General features: G+C 32.3%; 1 protein-coding gene across 1 annotated transcript; it reads left to right on the top strand.

Moving 5' to 3' along the window:
* Positions 1-612: 612 nt before the first annotated feature.
* Positions 613-5,655, top strand: LOC115715044 (patatin-like protein 1). Its single transcript, XM_061114477.1, has 5 exons — positions 613-1,038; positions 1,131-1,323; positions 2,951-3,112; positions 3,202-3,591; positions 5,279-5,655. The coding sequence occupies exons 1-5, from the start codon at positions 746-748 to the stop codon at positions 5,504-5,506; spliced, it is 1,266 nt and encodes a 421-aa protein (XP_060970460.1). The 5' UTR covers positions 613-745; the 3' UTR covers positions 5,507-5,655.
* The last annotated feature ends 7,205 nt before the right edge of the window (positions 5,656-12,860 follow it).

The raw sequence follows: 12,860 nt of genomic DNA on the forward strand, positions 1-12,860 counted from the left end.
CTAAGTCACCATCAATGCCATTCTCTAAATTTGACATTGAATATGGATACTTCCATCCTCACCTACTACCGGCCCCTTGTCCCCTTCCATGAATCTTAACTCGATCGAGAACACGTGATGAGATAGTAACCAACCACTCAGAAAATTAGAAAGAAATTAATACTTTGGATACCTTCCCTTAGCAAAGGTACGTAAAAGGAACAGACAATAGAAATTAACCACCCAAAGAAACACGAAGGGAGATTAAGAAAAAACACACTCGAGCTAGGCAAACCCTCAGTTGGAGCATACAAATTTGAATAATATTAATAATTTGCATTAACAGTTAATTTTTAAGTAGCTGCATATATGAGACGATAAATATATGTATAATATTTATAATTAATATTGTTATCAACAAATACAGGACACTAGAGGTTGGTTTGTTGGGACCCCAAAAACAATGAACAAATTTATTGACACTTTGTACTGCTCACACATTCATTGAATATATATACAATAAAGCGTGTAGGCCCGTTGTGTATGTGTATGAAATATTATTACTTTTGACAGAATCAATGAATCAACCATGGCGTCGTACTTAGGATATAAATTAACATTAGTACAAAGGTATCTATTTTCTGACTTATTACTCATTACTCTCTCTAGCTAGCTCCCTAGCTATATATATATAAAGACAAGTAACATAACATAGATATGCTTCATTGAGTTTCATATTTCGATTTGTTTTGAGTTTAACTATATAATGGGGCGTACTAGTAGTGTGAAAAAAGTGTTCACAGTTCTAAGTATTGATGGAGGTGGGATTAGAGGCATTATCCCAGGCACTATTCTGGCTTTTCTTGAATCAAAACTTCAGGAATTGGATGGAGCACATGTAAGGATTGCAGATTATTTCGATGTAATCTCAGGAACAAGCACTGGTGGCTTAATCACCACCATGCTTGCTGCCCCCAACAAACACAATCGACCCATGTTCGCTGCTAAAGATATCAACCATTTTTACTTACAACATACGCCTAAGATCTTCCCCCAAAGGTACCTAATTTTTATAGTATATGTGGTATTTTTAAAATTTACTAAAAAAACATGCATAATTTTAAAAGGAAAATATAACTTTTTTGTGACAGTGGTATTTCTTTGTTTGGATGGAGAGCAAGTTGGATGAGGTGGTTAATGCGTCCTAAGTATGATGGGAAGTATCTTCATTCCCTTCTAAACAGTCTACTTGGTGATCTCACTCTCAGCCAAACCCTAACCACTATTGTTGTACCAGCTTATGATATAAAGCTTGTTCAACCTTGTATTTTCTCCACCACAGAGGTAAGCTAACTAAAAAATATACCATTTTATAAATAGTAATGATATCTCACTCAAAATATACATTCAAAATTCACAAACACCGATGTGCATGTAATTGGTAATAAATGGAGTAATTCATTTTCTTGTTCTTATATGTAGCTTAATACTCTACCATTTATTTTATATGGAACAATATCCACAATACGATGTGATACTATTTTTTTAAAACAAAGATGTAGGGCCTAAGCTAAAACGGGTTTCGCCTTACAACCCACCTAATTCAGGGTCCAAAATATATATTTTCCTAAGGCCTATTGAAGCCTTTATTATAGTCAAAATAGAGAAAATTTTATTGTATACCCACTTTACTTTTACTATTTTTTTAATTTTTACCTTCATTTCTATTTTCTTTAAGATGTACCCACGTTTATAGATGATGTCCCCATTATACAGTCCTCATTATACTCCTTAGGTTAATTTAAATTATTTACTAGACTTAAGTGGAGGAGGAGGGTCTATTGAACATTTCCACACAAAAGTGGGTATATTTTAATGAAATATAATATGAGGGTATTTTTTGTTGGATTAAAAATTCTATTATGGGCATATATGTATAATGTATATGCTATTATACAGTGATACAAAATTAAGTGATCAATTATGTTATGAGTATCAAAAGGGTATTACATTGTCATGAAAATAATGTGTAGATACCATAAGTTAATTTATAATTTGTTGAGGGACCAAATTATAAATAGCCAAAACTCATTATATAATGAGCCTATAAATAGGTAGTGGTCCCCAAGAAACACTAGGGTTTATGTATTATCTCCTTCCCCGTCAGAAAAAATACCCTAAGAAATAGTGTATTCTTGGAAGATCATAACCTTCTGTGCAATTTTCAACAGTGAATTAGCTCATCTTGTATCATCTTCTTCTTCTTTAATTTAGCAAAGGTTCTATAAAAATATGATTTAGAGTGTGACAGTCAGCAGTCCCGTGATCCGTAAGGGGAAAAACCGGATAAGTTGTGCAATCTCACACCGCCTGGGGAAGGTCAAGTGGGATGATTCTGAGACTGTATAGGTATGGGACTACACAGTTGAAGATGGCTTAAATGGATTGATTGGTACTACCTATATCAACAAGGTGCATCTTGTTTTTCGGTAGCCCATCACGAAAGAACTCCACAGTTAAGTGTGCTTGACCTGGAGCAATTTTAGGATGGTTGACCTCCTCGGAAGTTTTCCCAGGAAGCGTGCGAGTGAGGACAAAGCATGCTGGAAATACTCGTGTTGGTCTATAGGGTCAGTCATCAGTCCATGAAGCAGCCAGAGTGACGTACTCGTGTATAAGAGTCATTCATTCTGTGGGTGTAAGGACCCAATAGAGGCTTGAAGCGGGGACGTTACATAGAGTTTTCCATATTAAAGTATTTTTAAGAGTATGTTTAAATTTGTAATATGTAATATATATTTCTGGTGTGTTTTATGAATTATAATATTTTAGATACAAAAAAAGTATTTCTCAACTTATCCCGTCAAAATATTTTCATATTAAAAGTGTTATACCCTTAGTATATATTTTGTGTCCAGATATATTTAACTTGTGTGAATAATCTCTCCTTAAATTAACTGCAAATTTGCAGGGAAAAGAAAGCTCGTTGAGAAATCCTAGACTAGCAGATATTTGCATCAGTACCTCAGCAGCACCTACTTATCTCCCGGCACATAGTTTTACCACAACTGATGACAATGGAAATTCTCGTAGTTTTGATCTCATTGATGGTGCTGTTGCTGCAAATAACCCAGTAAGCTAGCTACCTACTCTCTATACTATTTTTTCAATTTTAATTTGGACCAATATATATTTATATATATGTAATTTTGTTTGTTGAAGTCTATGTTGGCGATTAGCCATATCATCATAGAAACATCAAAGAAGAATAATAACAAATTAGAAGAAGAAGAAGAAGAAGAAGAAGAAGAAGAAGAAGAAGAAGAAGAAGAAGAAGAAGAAGAAGAAGAAGAAGAAGAAGAAGAAGAAAAACAAGTTGGCATGGAAGGAACTAAAATGCTACTGTTGTCATTGGGAACAGGTGAACCTAAGCATGAAGGGAAGTACAATGCTTCAATGGCCTCCCGATGGGGTCTCATTAAATGGATTTTTGACTGTGGAACCACACCCATCATTGACATTTTTGCTAATGCTAGTTCTGATGTTGTTGATTTCCTTGTATCAACTATCTTCCAATCTCGACATCACAAGAAAAATTACCTTCGTATTCAGGTACAAATACAATTTATAATAATATTATTAGAATTTTTGTCTATATATTATACAATTAGAATTTTTCTATATAGGGAGCTTCTTAATTAGGGGTACCACCTTCGCTTTTTGGCACTTAGAGTAATTATATTCTAATTTTTTTTTATATGACGTCAGTATAAACTATAATTATAATAGGCACCCAGTACGTTTTCAAGAAATTTTAAATAATTTAAGATATCAAAAATAATGTTCAAAATATTTAATTACACGCATATAAAATAAAACAGGTATACGTGCAACTAATTATTTGAATTACATTTTCAGCACCTAATTACTCATAATTTTTCAAAAATAAACAATATACCTACTATAATTATAAGGGTTAATTATGGCAAAACCCTCAATATTTTTATTTTACTTGCACTTAACCCCTAATACTCAATTTTTGGCAGTAAAACTCCTAACACTCGTGTTCCAATAGCAATTTAAAATTTTTATCCATTTTAAGTGTTAAGTGTCATGTAAGACTGTCCACGTGTATATCTACATACACAATGAACACATGACACAATTTAATTGGTCCATGTAAAAAATTATTTAAAAAATTAAAACAAAATTAATTTGAAATTAAAAAAATTGTAATTTATAAAAAAAAAAATCTTTTTTTTTCTTTTCAAGTTATTAAAATAAACTATTACTTAAAAAATGATGAAAAAATTTCTTCTCTTTCTCTCTAATCTTTATGATTCTGTTGGATGCATTTTTTTTCCCTTCATCTTCATTCCTCTAATTAATATCATCACCACCTCAGATGCATACCACAACACCATCACCATCCACAACAGATGCCCACCACAGCTAACACCTTAACCTCTTTTTTAAATCCAAAACAACCACAACTACCGCCAACTCCACCCTATGTCAAACACAACAACACAATCAAAGAAACCTAAACCTGCCAAGTCCCATAACAATATATACAAGAAAAACTAAATCAAATCCATATCGCCAATGTTTGTGAGAAGCCAGACGGGGGAACTCGAACCCAGTACCCATGCCTGGCGCCGACTATATCGGTTTCTCACCACGTGGTATGATGAAGATGACAGAGGGCGCCGCATAGGGTGGAGAAGGTGGAGAGAGTTTGAGTGAGAAAGAAAGGCGAGGACAATAGGAAACTAGGGTTTCAATTTGGTGTATTAATTTTCAATTACTATTTTTATTTTACTTTCTTTTTTAATTAATAACTGAAAAAAATTGTTTTTTCTTTTTATAATTTACAATTTTTTAAATTTCAAATTAATTTTGCTTTAATTTTTTTAATTTTTTAAATAATTTTTTACACGAACCAATTAAATTGTGTCATGTGTACATTGTGTCCATGTAGATATACACATGGACAGTCCAACATGGTATTTAACACTTAATTAAAATGGATAGAAATCTTAAATTGCTAACAAAATATAAATATTGGGGATTTTACCACAAAAAATTGAGTATTAGGGGTTAAGTGCAAGTAAAATAAAAATATTGAGAGTTTTGCCGCAATTAATTCTAATTATAATACAAACTATTATTATATCAAAAAGAAAAAATGTTTACATAAAAAGAGTAAAAGTGATGCTATTACGTACCTACAAATTTTTTAATATATATGTTGACTTGTTGTAAATGTTTAATAATTATTATTAATTGTTTTGACCAGGATGATACATTGGTTGGGAATGAGTTATCGGTTGATATAGCAACTACTGAGAATCTACAAAGACTTGTTGATATCGGGACAAAGTTACTAGAGAAACCAGTTTCGAGGGTAAATTTGGAAACAGGTAAGCATGAGATTGTTGAAGGAGAAGGTACTAATGCTGAAGCTCTTCTCAATTTCGCCAAACTCCTATCCAAGGAGAGGAAATCAAGATTGATGAGTCATTAATGAATTATATACAAATCAGCTCTTTTACTTATAATTAGAAGAAGTAATATATTTATAAATTTCATTGTTTTCTCTCCTTAATGTAAACATTCCACGCTTAATTTTTTTGTATGTAACTTTCATTTTTCCTATTAATTTTTGAAAAATTTAATTAGTATTGAAGTGTACTTTTTTTTTTGAGAAAGATTCAACTATTATTATAAATTAAAAGTCATTTATAACAATAGAGAAAATAGAATAAGAAATTTTACCCATCCAACAGACGTCTTCATCTAATTTTAGAGTATATTTTGCTAATTTGTGTGCTAATCGATTAGCATATGTCTCCTAACATGAGAAATAATAACTCTAAAAAAAAGAATAAAAGATAGTGTACATTTGAAATTAAATCTAAAAAAGAAGATAAATTTAAAGATGTAATTAACAATGCATTTGAAACTCGTAAAGCACTAGTTTCAATGTGAGTTTTAGGAATTTTTTAGTTGCTCGCCCAAGTGATGCTATGAAAAAGAGCCTTTGCTTCCATCTCATTTGATCTAAAGTTTCCTTGGACTGGTTTGGATAAGGTAGCGATAACGTGTCCATTATGATCTCGTATAACTGCACCAATCCCTAATACTTTTGTGTCCATGTTCATCGTTGCATCCACATTCAGCTTCAGCCCATTTAGATCAGGTGGTTTCTAAGGAACCTCCTCAGTCGGTCTCGTATGTTTCATTGTTGCAGCAAGGACCACACCAGTAATAGTTGGTAACCTTCGACTTCTAATCAAAATATAGCTATCAAAATATGTGATTACATAAGAGGCAACATATGACTCATCTCGTCTAGTACCTCCATGAAATACTCTATTATGTTATGTCCAAATAGCCCACATTATGCATATGAGTGTTTTAAATTCAATTTTTGAGTACAACAAAGATAGATGAATCACATATTCCTCATCTTGCATATAATGAGCTCTCTAATAGTTAATCTTATACTTTGAAAACTTCTATACTGACTTTGCGTACCGACAAGTGAATAAAATGTGCCCTATGGATTCGCAAGCATGAGTGCACAAGGAGCATGTTGTAGAATCAATAACTTTCCTTTTATGAATTAGAGCAGCTGCAATAGAAAGTGCATTTTGGATGACCCTCCAAGCGAAGATCTTAATATTTGGTGGCAGATTTAAATTCCAAAAATTTATCCACCAACTTTGGTGATTATTTGAGAGGAGGTAAGAATCAGCCATTTCATCTAAGGTAGCTACTAAACGAATACCCGACTTAATAGAATGGATGCCAGCAGTTGTGTGATGCTAAATAAGTCGGCCTTGAGATAGGAAGAAACACATTGTAAGGATTCGTTCAACTGGATCAACAAAATGAGCATTGATCAATGAAATGTTCCATACCCTTATATCATAAATAAAATGTACGCAATTTGTCATGATGGCAGGCCTATATAAGACAGTGACTTCAACTCATTATGACCAGGTTATGGATCGGTACTACAAAATACGTTGAACCATTTCTAATTTTATATCGTAGACCTTGATGAGAAGTTCATGACCCTAATAATAAATACCTTACGAAGTTAAAGATGGAGAGTGACTAAGACTTGCTTCTAAAAAAGTATTATTGGAGTAATACTTGTGTTTTAACAACTTACTAAGCAGATAATTTAGCATTTCAAAGGTTCTCAATGCTTGTTTTGCCAAGAGAACTTAATTAAAATAGATAAAGGAGCGAAAACTCATGCCACCCTCGAACTTTAATTTGTAAATTCTACAAATTTTTACAAAATTAAAAATGTTTAATTGAGTAATAGATAAATAATATACATAATTTATAACTATGTTATAACTTAAATATTATATTGAAATAAAATCTTAATGCATGATGTGAATAAAGATTCAAGATCAAACCAAAATAAAAAAGAGACATGAGATTTAATATTTGATATTTCTTCATCATCATTTACGTGAGAAAATTTAGGGTATAAAGTTCAGAGACTTACCAATTTTTGGGTTCTTTAGAATGCGTTGATGATTTCTTATTGGGCATCTCCAGTACCAAGGGTCCAGAATGTAACGAGTACGAGGTTAGAAGGAAATGGTATTGATCACACAAAGGAAATAAGTAAAAGACAAGTTGGGCATGCAAGAATCTTTTGAATAAAGATGAGTTTTTTCTCTATAGTTTTATGTTTCAAATGAGGTAAAGAAGAAGGCCATGGTAAAAACCTTTCTTATATTGAAAGATGGAGAAGCATTGATCAAATTTCAAATTAGATCAAACTGTTGGGGATATTTCCAGGAAATATGAAAAGACAAGTTAAACGTTAAATGAAAAGACATTTAATTGATGGTTAATTAACCTTTCCCGGAGAAAGTAAAACTGTCAAAGAGAGCCAGAAAGCCTCCTTTACTGCTTCACTACATGCAATATACTCAGCATCTGCTGTGGATAAAGCTACTACAGATTGGAGATTTGCCTTCCAACTTATGGTGTAGCCTCTCATCTGAAAAAATGTACCCTGTTTGAGATCTTCTAAAGTAAATGTCTCCAGCATAATCTGAGTAGAAAAACCCCATTACATTAGTGTTGTTGCTGTTGTTGTCTTGTCCATAAATTAGGCCAACATTTATAGTTCCTTTTAAGTATTTTACAACCCATTTTACAACTTTCCAGCGCTAAATCCCTGGTTCTTTCATGAATCTGCCGACTATGCTAACTCCATAGCACAAGTCATGTCTGGTGCAAACCATAAGATACATGAGGCTGCCTACTAAACTTTTATAGGGCACAAACTCCATGTAACTTATGTCTTCATTAGTGGAAGGTTTTTGAGAGCAAGATAAACTGTTGATTGATGGGAGTAGTGACAGGTTTCACATCAGTGAAACCAAATACCAAATCAATCTAGGATTTTGTTGATGTATCCTTTCTGAGATAGTTTAAGTTTCCTTTGTTCTCTCTGAAAATCTCAATCCCAAGTATTTTCTTTGTTGATCTCAAGTTTTTCATGTCAAATTTCTTACTCAAAGCTTGTTTAACTTTATTAATCTCCCTTATTAGTTTTCTTTCAATAAGCATATCATCAACATAAGAGAAGCAAGTATACTAGATCCCTTGAGTTTTTCACATACACACAGCCTTCATATGAACTCCTTTTGAAGCCAATTTTGGTTACAAACTCATCAAATCTTTTGTACCATTTCTTGGTGACTGCTTTAGGCCATAGAGATATCTTTTTAAGTAAACACACATGATATTCCCTCTTTTTTTTCTTCATACCCTTCAGGCTGCTTCATGTAGATCTCTTCATCTAGATCTCCATGGAGGAATGCTGTTTTGACATCTAACTATTCAAGCTCTAGGTCTTCACTTGCTACTAGACTAAGTAGAATTCTGATTGAAGTGTGCTTGACTACAGGTGAGAAAATCTCATGGTAGTCTATCCCTTCTCTTTGTGTGTATCCCTGAGCCACAAGTCTGGCTTTATATCTAGCTTCGTCAACCCCAGGTATGCCTTTTTTGTACCTGAAAACCCACTTGCAGCCAAAAATTTTCTGTCCAATTGACTTAGGCGCAATAATCCAGGTCTTGTTTTTTTTAGAGAAACCATTTCATTTCCCATTGCTCTACCCCATTTGAGTTTATTAGATGAATTCATGGCTTCTTTGTAAGATCTTGGCTCATACTCAAGCATCTCAGCCACATGAAGAGCATAATTCACAATATCTGCATATCCATATCTTGCAGGTGCTCTCACTGCCCTTCTTTTTCTATCTCTGACTTATTGGTAGTCAAGACCCTCACCATCTGATTCACTTACATTTTCTTCCTCAGTTTTGTGTTCTATTAGTGTTTTGCATACTCCAGTTGATGAGATAACAGGCAGTGGTGACAGCTTCTACCCAAAAATTCTTGGGTAAATCAGAGTGAATCAACATGCATCTCACCCTTTCCATAATGGTCCTATTCATTCTTTTAGCTAGGTCATTTTGTTGGGGTGTCCTTAGTACTGTTTTGTGCCAAGCAACACCAACTTATTTGCAATGTTGATTATCCATATCCACACAAAATTGAAGTCTATTATCAGTTCTAAGCTTTTTGATTTTCTTACCAGTTTGGTTCTCAATTAAAGTTTTCCATTCCAAAAACACCTTAAATAAGTCATTCTTATTCTCTTCAAGATATAAATCCAAACATATCTGGTAAAATCATCAATAAATGATAGAAAATACTTGGCTCCACCTCTGGATTCTATCCTTAAAGGGCCCCATAAGTCTGAATGTATGTAATCCAATATTGCCTTTGACACATGAACTCCTTTTCCAAACTTGACTCTTGTAGATTTTCCAAGGACACCTTAAATGAGTCATTCTTATTCTTCAAGATATGAATCCAAACATATCTGGTAAAATCATCAATAAAGGATAGAAAATACCTGGCTCCACCTCTGGGTTCTGTCCTTGAAGAGCCCCATAAGTCTGAATGTATGTAATTTAATATTGCCTTTGACAGATGAACTCCTTTTCCAAACTTGACTCTTGTAGATTTTCCAAGGACACACTGCTCACAGAACTCCATCTCTTGGATTTGATCCCTTCCAAAGACTCCTTTCTTCTTGAGCACTTGCATTCCACCATTACTGATATGAGAAAGTCTTCTGTGCCAAATTAAGGTAGGATTCCTTGATGTTTTAATTGTTGCATTCACTTATGATTTCTCTGTGTGACCCTGCAATAAGTAAATTCCATATTTTCCTTGATTCCCTTCATGACAATCATTGAGCCTTTGACAATTTTCATAACACCCTTTTCAATTTTGATAGAATATCCTTCTTGGTCAAGCATGTCTACTGAGATGAGATTCCTCTTGATCTCAAGGACATGCCTAACTTGTCTCAACTCTGTAACTCGACCAACACACTTCCAAATTGTTTCCATCTTCTCTTTCTTGAAAGATTTGCCTTGAACCAACAATCCTTCTCCTGAACTGCACTCTTGAAGTTAAGATTTCCTTTGACATCAAAGCATTTTCTACTTCTTCCAATGTAAGAGAATCTTTTCCATACATCATTGTATCCACAAAATGCTCATAGTTTTCACTAGGAAGTGAATTCAAAACTATAATTGCTTAATCCTCATCCTCGATCTTAATGTCAATGTTTTCAAGATCAAGAACAACCTTATTGAAATTATCTAAATGATCTTCAATGTTCTTTCCCGATTCCATCTTGAAAGAATACAACTTCTGCTTTAAGAACAATTGATTTGCCAAAGACTTGGGCATACAAACTCTCCAATTTCAGCCAAAGACCAGTTGCAATTGTCTCCTTTGAAACTTTCCTAAGAACCTTGTCTCCAAGGCTCAAAATAATTGCATTGTGAGCCTTTTCAAGAATCTCAGAATTCTCTCTCTCAATTAAACTCGCAGTTAATTCTCTCTCCCCTAAAATGGCAGCTTGTAATCCTTATTGTACCAACAATGCCCGCATCTTAACACGCCATAATCCAAAATTGTTCTTCCTTGTAAATTTCTCAAGATCAAACTTTGTGCCCCCATATAACTATAATATATACTAATATTATAGCAAAAAGAAAAAAATACTCAAAGTAAAAGTGATGTTTTTACTTAAGAATTTTTTAATATATATTGATTTTTTATAAATGTTTATTAATTATTATTGATTATTTTGATCAGGATGATACATTGGTTGGGAATGAGTCATCGGTTGATATAGCAACTACTGAGAATCTACAAAGACTTGTTGATATCGGGACAAAGTTACTAGAGAAACCAGTTTCGAGGGTAAATTTGGAAACAGGTAAGTATGAGATTGTTGAAGGAGAAGGTACTAATGCTGAAGCACTTCTCAATTTCGCCAAACTCCTATCCAAGGAGAGGAAATCAAGATTGATGAGTCATTAATGAATTATATTCAAATCAGTTCTTTTACTTATAATTAGAAGAAGTAATATATTTATAAATTTTATTTTTTCTCTCCTTAATGTAAACATTTCATGCTTAGCGCGTTTTTTTTTTTTTTTTTTTTATGTAACTTTCATTTTCTTATTAGTTTTTGAAAAATTTAATTAGTATTGAAGTGTATTTTTTTTATTTTGGAGAAAGTTTCAACTATTATTATAAATTTGCAAAAAAAAAAAAATTGAAATCAAGGGTGTTTTTCTACCCAAAAAAGATCAGGTGGTTAAGCATATAAAATTAAAATATAAGGAGGTTTCACTACCAATTATCAAAGAACACCCGATAAATCCGCCACCACACTCTTGCCATATCCAAAGACAAGCGCGCAAGTTTAGAAAGATTGCAAGCTAAAGACTTTGTAGAACGATTATAAAAGAGAAACTTAGAAACATTAACACGATTACAAATAGCATAAATATCTTTAAAAATCACGCCAAACTCAGCCAAGAACAAGTCTCTCTTCTGCAGGATATGAATAACACGTTGACAATCTGATTCAACCTCCACATTGTTGAAGCCAAGGTACGATCCAAAAAAGTAATTTATATGTTAATTTCACCATTTTTAGTATATGTCACAATTAGGGGTATTCATCCAATCCAATTCGCACTATTTTTCTCATAGTGCATTCGATCTGCACTAATTGCAGATTTTATTTTTTGGATTCAATCCAATCCGCACAATAGCTAAAATTTAATCCAATCCAACAAAAGTACGAATTGGATCAGTTATTTTGGATTGGTTACTTTTCTAAATTATTTAATATTTATGAAAATATATATATATATTTTCACATAACTACTAACAAAATAAAATAAAATATAGTTATTTTATGTCTCCAACAATACATTAAAATAAATAAAATAACAAATAATAAATTTAAACGAACAAAAAAAATTATATGTAAAAAAATTAATTAATTTTATTTTAAATTGTATGTAGAAAAAAAATTATATATAAGAATAGAATATACATTTGATCTATTAAGTTTTGTAATATTATTGTATTATATGTATTAGACTTTTAAAGTACTATTTTCTTTACATTAAAATGTTATTTGTATATATAATTTTTTAATTTTTTTATAAATATGTGTGGATTGGATTTGATCGGTTACTTTTACATGTGAATCAACATCCAATCCGCACAAGTGCGGATATCTGCACTTTGCAGATTGGATTGACTATTTTATGAACACCCCACAATATCACCATCTTTCTATATATTTTTTAAATAGCAAATTATATTTTTAATTTTAATACTATTACTTTATTTATAATAACACACACATGAAAATATTATATTTTAAATTATATCACTCAGTATAAATATAATATATAAAAAAGAGTCACATGAGTAATTTTAGAATC

The sequence above is a fragment of the Cannabis sativa genome, chromosome 4, assembly GCF_029168945.1.
Source record: "Cannabis sativa cultivar Pink pepper isolate KNU-18-1 chromosome 4, ASM2916894v1, whole genome shotgun sequence".
NCBI lineage: Eukaryota > Viridiplantae > Streptophyta > Magnoliopsida > Rosales > Cannabaceae > Cannabis > Cannabis sativa.